At 43.1% G+C, this 12,408-nt stretch overlaps 1 protein-coding gene across 2 annotated transcripts in view; it reads right to left on the bottom strand.

Moving 5' to 3' along the window:
- Positions 1-12,408, bottom strand: part of LOC106581359 (phosphatidylinositol 4,5-bisphosphate 3-kinase catalytic subunit beta isoform) — a 96,127-nt gene that overhangs the window by 28,697 nt on the left and 55,022 nt on the right. For both annotated transcript variants that reach the window (XM_014163366.3, XM_014163367.3), the window contains exon 3: positions 2,237-2,423. In XM_014163366.3, the coding sequence (XP_014018841.1) occupies positions 2,237-2,389 (153 nt within the window). In that variant the 5' untranslated portion in view covers positions 2,390-2,423. The remainder of the gene's footprint in view (positions 1-2,236; positions 2,424-12,408) is intronic.

Below are 12,408 nucleotides of genomic sequence, written 5' to 3'. Positions count from 1 at the left end.
CATCAGATGCCGTCATTGTAAATAAGAATGTGTTCTTAACTGACTTGCCTAGTTAAATAAAAGGTAAAAAAAACAATGATTGGATTACAGTTTACTACTTGGCTGTACTATGTTCACATGACAAATAATTGCTTTTACTTAACAAATGTGTTGTTATTATCTGTTGTGTGGCATCTAATTATCTGTCACATTTCCCCACCATGCTATTTGTAGCCATCCAGAGACAATACTACTACTACTGTTATGATCTAGAATGATCTAGAATGAAAGCAAGCACCTTGAAGTAACAGGATAACAGCCTCACTTAGGAGACATTTTATTGCACTTTACCATTTCCTTCAAGAGTATCACTTGAATATTTTCTCTTACATTCAGTTAGTTGTTTTATTTCATGCATGTTGGATGGACTTGCAAGGTCACCAAAAAAAAAAAAAATCCTAAACCAACATTTATTGAGTCCACGTCACAACAGTTCAGGTGCTAGTGGCTTGCCGAGGATGAATAACAGACCACATTTTAATAGGAGTGAAAGACGAGGTATTCTAATGGAGATGGAGGAGTTGTGTGTCATTGCACCCTGATAAATGTCATGCCCACGTTACATCTGAGCTGGGGAGACATCTTTATTCTCCACCCTGCCACTGTGTTGTCTACAAATCAGTATCTCAGGGTTAACGCTGTTAGCTGGCTGGCAAGCTTCCGTCTGGGGACTACTCTCCTCCGCAAAAATTTTTACTTGGGGAAATAAATCAATCTGCTGCTGGTCTACCTGAGCCTCTTTCTCTTCCTCTCTCCCTCTCTTCCTCTCTTCCTCCCTTGCTCCCTCACATTCTCCCTTGCTCCCTCACATTCTCCCTCATTCTGCCGTCACACAAAGATACTTTCTCATTTCTCTGAGCTTTCCTCCATATCTCCTCTTCACTGGCTCCAGGGAATAGATTTCCACTGAACAAGCCCTCACTAGCCCTCCCTGAACCTAATCCACCAACAGGTAGCCAGACTGTAGCTTAACGGCTAGCCTACCTACCAGGACATAACTGATAAGACTGCATAACTGTCTGCACAACGGCTTGCACAACTGTAAAACAGATCACAAGTCATTGAGTCTGTTGGTTCTGTTTGTAGACATATGAAAAGCAGAGAGACGAACAAGCACTTCTGTGAATTGGAGTGTTAGGTTACTCCTCATTGGGAACACTGGAGCCAGGGGTGAATCAGAGAAACACACATTACACACTGTTGTTCAACAAAGCCTGTCTGAGGAAAATATGCTGTGTCTCTATGTGTGTGTGTGTGTGTGTGTGTGTGTGTGTCAGAATGGAGGAAAACATTACATGAGGAAAACACCAGCAGGGAGAGGGATCTCACCACAGGGTCAAATCCAGAAAAGACCATCCTCCAAGACATTTACACTTTAACAGGTCAAAACTACAAATCCTTAAAACATTCATAGTGACTGAAGTATGACACCTTCCATGATGGTAAAGACTACAGTGTATTGTTACATTCCTGACCTTTGGCCTGCATCTCACCCCACCTCTACCCACTAGCAAGGTCGCGCATGATGTCATAGGATATTTGCATGCAGTTAGAGTGCAGCTCAGAGACAAACAAACAGCCACCAGCTGTGTCATAACACCCATTAGACAGCGTCTGTCTGGACTGGAGAGGAGACGGCAGTCTACAGCAGCCTACAGCTTGTTCTAGTTGTTATGATGGCCTTTTACAATGGCTCAGAACCAGAACTTCAGCCAGGCAGCACCCAGAGTCATTCATCAAAACAATCCTAACCAATCTGTGTAATGTTAAACTAATAAATTGTAAACTAATGTGTTCCTTGTGGGTTAATTCTAATTGAAGAGATAAAACAGCCTGAAAAGGTTGAAGGTGTTGTAGTGCTGGACAGGCAATGTGGATAGAAATCCATATCATTATAATCGTACTGAATCCTCATGATAACAATAAGAACAATAAATAAAAACATTGAGATGCACAGTAGGCCTATTACAGGCCTCTAGGCTATACTTTCCAATGCTGTTCTAAGATTGCAACTGCACTGTTTTGACTGCTGTCTGAAATGTTTAACATTAGGCTATAGGCAAGCCTGTTAATGACAGAATACCCAGCAAAATATCATATAATTAAACTTCACACACACACACACACACACACACACACACACACACACACACACACACACACACACACACACACACACAGTCCCCCTCTCTCCTACCAGTTTGATGTGTTGTATGGTGGCCTCTCTGGGGACGTCCATCTGGATGTAGATGCCGGTGGGTAACAGGAAGTCCACAGTGACCATGTCCTCTCCAGACAGCTGGGAGTGGGCCGCCCACAAGTCCAGGTCGTCTGTCATGGCGGGAGGCATCGCAGGGACCAACACCCAGCTCAACCATAAGGACCTGGGAGGAGGAAAGAGGACCGTTAGGGAGAGTAACCATGAACTGCTGAAGAACCACAACCACATGGAGAGTATAGAACTGTGACTTTGAATGGCTGAACCACACCTCACAGAGTTCTTCCAATTCCTACTATCCTATTGAAATGCAGACACAGTCTGATACTCTTTACTGATGACTGAAAGTTGGGTGATGTCAGGCTGAGGAGAATGTAATACTCCCTCTTTACCCCCAGGGGGAGCTCTGTATAACACGGACTGGCCATGGTTGGGTGAGCGCCAGCCCTCAGAGGAATGCCCACTAAGCAAACACAGGAACAAAAAGGTCACCAACCCTTCCCCTTACAACCTGCTCTGGTTCCCCCCTCGCTTGGCCGTGAGGCTGTTGCCAAGGCAATTATCAAGTAAACGGAGTTGAGGTAAATTTAGCTGACATTTTTCAAATCATCCAGTGAGTGTGCAATGACCGTAGTTAGTGTGGGACTAGAGTTGACAGGTTTTCAAAATTCCCTTCAAAAAATGTGTTACGGGTTTAGGAGGTGGTTCAAGTACACACACACACACACACACACACACACACACACACACACACACACACACACACACACACACACACACACACACACACACACACACACACACACACACACACACACACACACACACTAGAGTAAGTGCTTGAGCAGCTATGGTAAAGAACCACATGCTTCCCAGTTTCCATTCTGGCTCAGTGTTTCACCACAATAGACCATCCACACTCACAGTTGCCTTTCTGTAATGACCTATTCCTGAAGAGCGTGTGTTTAAGTGCTCCAGCAGGCCACAGTTCAATCTCCATTTTGGCTCAATAACACCAGGCCATTAAATCCAGCAGCAGCCCCATTGTCTCTAATGGTGTTAAGTGCTTGGGTCCATTTTGGCTCTGCAGCAAGTACAGTATCATGGCCCATTTGGAGCCACTATCTTGGCCACTTAACATGATCAGCTATGCAGATACAACTGCTCTGACTGCCATTCAACACTCCGAACTAGAACATTCTCTCTTAAAGGGACTATACAATTACTGAGCCACCAAGACGCGGGTAAGTAAACACACTGAACACACACACTCTGACACATTGGTGAGTGGTGGAACTAAGCACTAGTGCTAGGATGATAAAGCGAAAATTATTGACACCAACCATATTGATCACTTATCTCAGGCATTTTGCAGATGTCGTTCATTACAGTAAGTAGCCTATACTAGAGAAATGTCAATGAAATAAGTTTGCTAATGCGACAATTGATGGCTACAACCATCAAACTAGTAGTAGTTTACAGTGCATCCGGAAAGTATTCAGACAACTTGACTTTTTCCACATTTTGTTAGCCTTATGGATTAAATAAATAAAAAAAATCCTCTTCAATCGACACAATAACAAAGCGAAAACAGGTTTTTAGACATTTTCGCAAAACCAAGCCATGAGGTTGAAGAAATTGTCAATAGAGCTCTAAGACAGGATTGTGTCGAGGCACAGATCTGGGGAAGGGTACCAAAACATTTCTGAAGCATTGAAGGTCCTTAAGAACACAGAGACCTCCATCATTCTTAAATGGAAGAAGTTTGGAACCACCAAGACTCTAATTAGAGCTGGCCGCCCGGCCGAACTGAGCAATCGGTGGAGAAGGGCCTTGGTCAGGGAGGGGACCAAGAACCCGATGGTCCCTCTGACAGAGCTCCAGAGTTTCTCTGTGGAGATGGGAGAACCTTCCAGAAGGACAACCATCTCTGTAGCACTCCACCAATTTGGCCTTTATGGTAGAGTGGCCAGACGGAAGGCACTCTTCAGTAAAAGGCATATGACAGCACGCTTGGAGTTTGCCAAAAGGCACCTAAAGACTCTCATACCATGAGAAACAAGATTCTCTGGCCTGAATGCCAAGCGTCACGTCTGGAGGAAACCTGGCACCATCCCTACGGTCAAGCAAGTTGGTGGCAGCATCATGCTTTGGGGATGCTTTTCAACAGCAGGGACTGGGAGACTAGTCAGGATCAAGGGAAAGATGAACAGAGCAAAGTACAGAGATCCTTGATAAAAAACTTGCTCCAGAGCGCTAAGGACCTCAGATTGGGGCGAAGGTTCACCTTCCAACAGGACTATATATCAGTTGTAATTATTTATAAATGTGCAAACATTTCTAAAAAACTGTTTTTGCATTGTCATTATAGGGTATTGTGTGTAGATTGATGAAAAACTAATTAATCCATTTTAGAATAAGGCATAACTTAACAACATTTGGAAAAGGTCCAGGGGTCTGAATACTTTCTGAACACACTGTAAACTACTTGGTTGTAGCCATCAATTGTCCAATTAGCAAACGCATTCTATTGACATTTCTCTAGTATAGGCTACTTATCATAATGAACGACATCAGCAAAATGCCTGAGATGATAACTGATCATTATGGTCGGTGTCCATCATTTTCGCTTTATCATCCTTGATAAAAACCTGCTCCAGAGCGCTAAGGACCTCAGCCTGGGGGCGAAGGTTCACCTTCCAACAGGACAACGACCCTAAGCACACAGCAAAGACACGCAGGAGTGGCTTCGGGACAAGTCTCTGAATGTCCTTGAGTGGCCCAGCCAGAGCCCGGACTTGAACCGAATTGAACATCTCTGGAGAGACCTGAAAATAGCTGTGCAGTGACGCTCCCCATCCAACTTGACAGAGCTTGAGAGGATCTGCAGAGAAGAATGGGAGAAGCTCCCCAAATAAAGGTGTGCCAAGCTTGTAGCGTCATACCAAAAGAAGATGAGGCTGTAATCACTGCCAAAGGTGCGTCAACAAAGTACTGAGTAAAGGGTCTGAATACTTTTGTAAATGTCATATTTCAGTCTTAATTATTTATAAATGTGCAAACATTTCTAAAAACCTGTTTTTGCTATGTCATTATGGGGTATTGTGTGTAGATTGATGAGGGGGAAAAAAACACTTTAAATCCTTTTGGAATAAGGCGTAACGTAATAAAATGTGGAAAAAGTCCAGGGGTCTGAATACTTTCCGAATGCACTGTAAAGGATCATTTAAAAAAAATAAACAGTTGTGCACAATGTTAGAAATGTATCATTCTATTCATCATTATTGCATCAATTCAAGCAATTTATCAGCCAGATGGATTTTTGTCCATATCGCCCAGTTCTAAGCACCTTGTCAAATGTGCAGTTGAATGCCTGACAAACAATGCAGGGAGCCAGAGGGTGATGTCACAGAGGAGCCCAGTTACAGTCATGAAAGGAAAGGTGACACCACAGCATGTCTGTCTGAAGCAGTCACAACTAACATGAGGAGACACACTGAACCCCCCCCCCCGAGTCACAATGGGATTTGATAAACCATTAGCATCCGTTGCTATATCAACGGTATGATGACCTAATGCGTTGCATTTTGGAGATCATTACAGCAAAAATAACATTATTTTCATCCCTGCTATGTAAACAAAGCTGATTTCGCTGTTGAAACAAGTTTTGTTTAGCTAATAAGATCACACTATTTGGCATGACAAATAGTCAAGGGCAAAACCTTTTAGTGGCCCCCCTCTTCACAGTGGAGAGAAAGAAAAAAGTTTTAAAGTCAACTTCGCCATAGGCCGTAGAGAAAATATTGCAGTTTTAAAGCAAGTTTTTTGCAATTCTAAACATTTTGCCATATATAGGGTGGAGATATTTGTTGTTATTGTAAAGAAAACATTTTGGAAGTTTACATACACCTTAGTCAAATACATTTAAATTCAGTTTTTCACAATTCCTGACATTTAATCCTAGTAAAAATTCTGTTTTAGGTCAGTTAGGATCACCACTTTATTTTAAGAATGTGAAATGTCAGAATAATAGTAGAGAGAAGGATTTATTTCAGCTTTTATTTATTTCATCACATTCCCAGTGGGTCAGAAGTTTACATACACTCAATTAGTATTTGGTAGCATTGCCTTTAAATTGTTGAACTTGGGTCAAATGTTTCAGGTAGCCTTCCACAAGCTTCCCACAATAAGTTGGGTGAATTTTGTCCCATTCCTCCTGACAGAGCTGGTGTAACTGAGTCAGCTTTGTAGGCCTCCTTGCTCACACACACTTTTTCAGTTCTGCCCACAAATTTCTACAGGATTGAGGTCAGGGCTTTGTGATGGCCACTCCAATACCATGACTTTGTTGTCCTTATGCCATTTTGCCACAACTTTGGAAGTATGCTTGGGGTCATTGTTCATTTGGAAGACCCGTTTGCGACCAAGCTATAACTTCCTGACTGATGTTTTGAGAAGTTGCTTCAATATATCCACATAATTTTCCTTCTCATGATGCCATCTCTTTGTGAAGTGCACCAGTCCCTCCTGCAGCAAAGCACCCCTACAGCATGATGTTGCCACCCCTGTGCTTCACGGTTGGGATGGTGTTCTTCGGCTTGCAAGCCTCCCCCTTTTTCCTCCAAACATAACGATGGTCATTATGGCCAAACAGTTCTATATTTGTTTCATCAGACCAGAGGACATTTCTCCAAAAAGTACAATCTTTGTCCCCATGTGCAGTTGCAAACCGTAGTCTGGCTTTTTTATGGCGGTTTTGGAGCAGTGGCTTCTTCCTTGCTGAGTGGCCTTTCAGGTTATGTCGATATAGGACTCGTTTTACTGTGGATATAGATACTTTTGTACCTGATTCCTCCAGCATCTTCACAAGGTCCTTTGCTGTTGTTCTGGGATTGATTTGCACTTTTCGCATCAAGGTACGTTCATCTCTAGGAGACAGAACACGTCTCCTTCCTGAGCGGTATGACGGCTGCGTGGTCCCATGGTGTATATACTTGCGCACTATTGTTTGTACAGATGAACGTGGTACCTTCAGGCATTTGGAAATTGCTCCCAAGGATGAACCAGACTTGTGGAGGTCTACAATTTTTTTTCCTAAGGTCTTGGCTGATTTCTTTTGATTTTTTCCCATGGTGTCAAGCAAAGAGGCACTGAGTTTGAAGGTAGGTCTTGAAATACATCCACAGGTACACCTCCAAATGACTCACATTATGTCAATTAGCCTATCATAAGCTTCTAAAGCCATGACATCATTTTCTGGAATTTTCCAAGCTGTTTAAAGGCACAGTCAACTTGGTGTATGTAAACTTCTGACCCGCTGGAATTGTGATACAGTGAATAAGTGAAATAATCTGTCTGTAAACAATTGTTGGAAAAATGACTTGTGTCACATGCCCAAAGTAGATGTCCTAACCGACTTGCCAAAACTATAGTTTGTTAACAAGAAAATTGTGGAGTGGTTGAAAAACGAGTTTTAATGACTCCAAACTTCGGACATCAACTGTATATTCAATGGCATTCAATGTAGGATTTGCGCATAAGGTCGAGTCAACCATATATAGCTGATGAGAAGATTTCCCCTGGGCTAGTGCGTTAATAAGGTGTGATTTCATCATGACAGTGTAAAGGGTATAGGAGAATGTATAGGGTGTCTGTGATAGCAGAGGAGTCACTGTAGAACTATGACAGCCTAGTCAATATTAATGACACACATATTCCACTGTCACACTTAATGAAATTATTCCACCATGTCAGTTTGGAAAGAAAGAACTGTTGTCATGGTACCACCCCATTGTTCTATTGAAAAGGTCTCCCCTAAAGACTGACAAATATATTATGATTAGGATTATTAACAAGTATGTCCTTATGTTCTTTGTAAACTGTTGCGGTCTCTCTCTCGTACTCTAGTCTACAATGGGGCAGTGTGTGTGAGGAGGGGGGAGATATGAGGTCATGGTCAGTGATTAAGGACCCTGTGACACTTCTAAAATTACTACAATGACTTCACAAAAGAGGAAGACCCCCCACCCCCACTCCACTATAAATACAGTACCGGTGTGAATGAGGTCACATTCTCGCTCTCTCACACACACAATCTATACTAGGGCATCCCGAGTCAGCTTTTCCACTAGCTCTCTATCTGAGTGGCTGTTGTTCAGGGAGGAATGGGGGCTTAGGGACTGTACTGACCACATCCAGTCATATTCATCCACATCAGCCCACATGGTGTCATGTCATACCCCTTCCCTCTCTGAACATGTTAACTCCCCTTGTGAGTGGGGGGAAATAGAGTGTGTGTGTGGTCAGTAGGGGTGGTAGAGTGTGTGTGTGAGTGAGATTAGTCAGTAGGGTGTGAGTTGTGGAAATGTTGTGGTACAGAGTGGTAGCACTTCTAGGTGAACAGAACACATTTTGATGTAGAACTAGTGGTTCACAGTTACCCTGAGGTTCTGTCTCAGTGTGAGGCCTGACATAACAGGCGAGTTAGGAGTGTGTGTGAGGTGTGTGTATGAGGGTTATGAAGAGTGTGTGTGTGAGAAACAGTCACACCCTCACTGCTGCTCAAACATGACAGAAATCCAGAAATCACTAGACACTCCTACTTGTGGATTTTGAGAGTGGTTGTGGGCTTGAGACAGGATATGATAGAAAAAACTGAAGAGGATAAATACCCTTTACTGTAGTTAGGTCTACTGTAGCAAAATCATAGTTGTGGTCTGGTCTGTACAGTCCAACAACAATAAACTGGACATAGTAGGCCTACTATAGAGGACAGGGTAATGAGGCTATATAGTGTATATGGTGGAGACAACATATTGTGTGTGCAAGGTTTTGATTGTATTTATTCAACACACATACTGTGGTTTTCCACCTGTTCCTGTCTCGGTGGTAAACATCAGTGTCATATCTTGTATTTGTCCATTTGGTGGGAAAAGTGGCCCAGGATATTGGATTAGCGCTCAAACTACAACCCCCCCCCTCCTCTACCTTCTATCTCTCTGGTCTGTCCCTCTCCTCTCTCTCCCTCGCTCTCTCTACCCTGTATCAGTGGGTACTGATGTGGCCAAGAGTTTTATTTATATTTTTAACTTTTACCCCTTTTTCTCCCTAATTTCATGGTATCCAATTGGTAGTTACAATCTTGTCTCATCGCTGCAACTCCCGTACGGACTCGGAAGAGGCGAAGGTCGAGAGCCATGTGTCCTCTGAAACGCAACCCAGCCAAGCCACACTGCCTGCTTAACCCGGAAGCCAGCCGCACCAATGTGTCGGAAGAAACACCGTACACCTGGCGACCGTATCAGCGTGCATTGCGCCAGCCCGCCACAGGAGTCGCTAGAGCGCGATGGGACAAGGGCATCCCAGCCGGACAGACCCTCTCCTAACCCGGACGATGCTGGGCCAATTGTGCACCGCCCCATTGGTCTCCCGGTAGCGGCAGAGCCTGGACTTGAACCAGGATCTCTAGTGGCACAGCTAGCATTGCGATGTAGTGCCTTAGACTACTGCGCCACTCAGGAGGCCCGGCCAAGAGTTACACAAATCATTGTAACATAAAACCCAACTTTTGTGAAAACCTAAATCATCCATAGTGATGTCATAAAGGTGTATTGCGACATCACAGAGCATCCATTATGATGTCACTTATCACCCTGTGGGTGGAGAGAGGGGGGAGGGAGGAAAGAGGAGGAAATGTCAACAGATTTATTTCATGCTCAGCACAGCCCACTCGGAGTGCACCACTGCTTAATCCTCAAGATAATATAATGGCAGCGATGGCTGCAGGGTGGCTGTGTGTGTATAAATAGTACTATTGAGGTTGGGGATGGAGATGCAGGTTTTATTGTATGCATGTATGTTTGGAAGGGGTAAGGGAGTAGAGGGAAGGGGAAAGGATAAATGTTTGGAAGGAGCAGCACAGCCCAAAGTCAGATGCCACATGCTCATACCACTGTGTTAATGAGGGTTAGGCTCAACACATTACTAAGCACTGTACACGCCTGGATACTGAGCATGCCTCAACCACTCATCTCCCAAACTGTTCTGACACTGACTGTTGTGTGATGCAGCGTCACTAGGCAGGGAGTTTAGTGGTGGAGCGTTCCAGTGTGTCATATCCTCTCTGAGACACAAGTCTGTTACACCCCCCCCCCCCCCCTCCCTTCCCCCCTGGGCATTTGAACACACACACACACACACACCCCTGTCCACCGACGGCAAGAAAAAACAGATACAGTAGTGATACACCATATTCAGATACTGTACACTATTTTCTCTCTCACACACGGTTCTTAATCATGTTGTTTTCTATGGAATCCACTCAGTGTGCAGCGTGGCTGCACTTGACTTGAACGTGAGGCCTCTGGGAGAACATTTGGGTGGAGGCAGAGAACTCACTCCTGCCAAACATAATGGAGAGAGAGAGAGCGAGTGAGTAATGGTAAAGAGATGGGGAAAGAAACAGAGGGAGGGAGAGAATGAGGAGAGGAAACAGCAAATAAGAAGATTGAGAGATGGCAAGACATGTATGATGTTAATATTTATCTCTCTGTGGCAGCAGTGTTAGATGGGTTCAACTGGATGCCCCACCCTGGATGCCTCACTTCTGTGTCTGTGCCATAATTCTAATCCCTCGGATTAAAAGGGTCTTTTAACATGGCTACTGGCAAAGTGTGGCATAGTGTAGAGTATAACACAGAAACACAGTGCGTATTGAACCCTGGCAGGATGACACAGGGGCTGCTGGAAGTCACCTTGTATTATCAACGCATGCGTTACAAAAAGGCCATTGGTGTTAAAAAACAAGCTAAACCTACATTACAAATCATAGGATCTATAATGAGAAAAGCTAATGTTGTGCTAATTAACAAATTCTTACTCAAATGACAGTGTAAACACAAAGAAATATTCATACTGTTGTACATAAGCCTACCACCTTACAAAGAAAGTGCCTAATTGTCCTTTTATCCACTGCACTTTGTGTTTATGCATACATGTGTATCGATGATGTAATGCATTATAGATGATGCCTGTACCATGTTTGACTATGATTTCGTTTGGTATCTCAAAACCCAGTGGTCCACAATGTGGACATGTTATGGGACTGAGAGAAGAAAAATTCAGTTTTAAATATAATTTCATTCTACACATTTTGACATGGTTTCTGCTGTGTTCTTATGCTGAGTGACTCAAAAATGACGAAATCAAATGGGAGCCCCATGCCATGACATTTTGGGAATTTTAGATTCCCCCTAACTGTAAATGTTTATTTTGGTAATTGTTAGATTTCAATGATCCTATTTAAAAATATATAGCTCTATCTTTTCTACATACTTTATATCTGGTTTTATCCGTTTAAGTTTACACTAAAAATATTTGACCATGGCTAAAAAGACCCCCCCCAAAATCTAAAATAAATTGATATACAGTACCAGTCAAAAGTTTGGACACCTACTCCTTTAAGGGTTTCTCTTTATGTGTACATTGTATAATAAAAGTGAAGACATCAAAACTATGAAATGACACATTCAATCATGACGCAACCAAAAAAGTGTTAAACGAATCAAAATATATTTTATATTTGAGAATCTTCAAAGTAGCCAGCCTTGCCTTCATGACAGCTTTGCGCACGCTTGGCATTCATAATGTAGTCACATGGAATGCATTTCAACATTTCAATTAACAGCTGTGCCTTGTTAAAAGATAATTTGTGGAATTTCTTTCCGGTTCTATCAGTTGTGTTGTGACAAGGTGTGTGTGTGTGTGTGTGTGTGTGTGGGGGGGGGGGAGAAATACAGAAGATAGCCCTATTTGGTAAAAGACCAAGTCCAGCTCAAAAGACCAACAGCTCAAATAAGCAAAAAGAAACAACAGTCCATCATTACTTTAAGACATGAAGGTCAGTCAACACGGAAAATTTCAAGAACTTTGAAAGTTTCTTCAAGTGCAGTCGCAAAAACCATCAAGCTCTAAGCTGAAACTAGGTCTCATGAGGACTGCCACAGGAAATGAAGACCCAGAGTTACCTCTGATGAATGTATCCTCTGCAGCAGAGTTAACTGCACCTCAGAAATTGCAGCCCATGTGGTTCCCACCGTGAAGCATGGAGGAGGTGTGATGGTGCTTTGCTGGTGACACTGATTTATTTAGAA

Source organism: Salmo salar, chromosome 20 (assembly GCF_965601325.2).
Source record: "Salmo salar chromosome 20, fSalSal1, whole genome shotgun sequence".
Lineage (NCBI taxonomy): Eukaryota > Metazoa > Chordata > Actinopteri > Salmoniformes > Salmonidae > Salmo > Salmo salar.
This window is presented reverse-complemented; position numbering and strand designations above follow the sequence as displayed.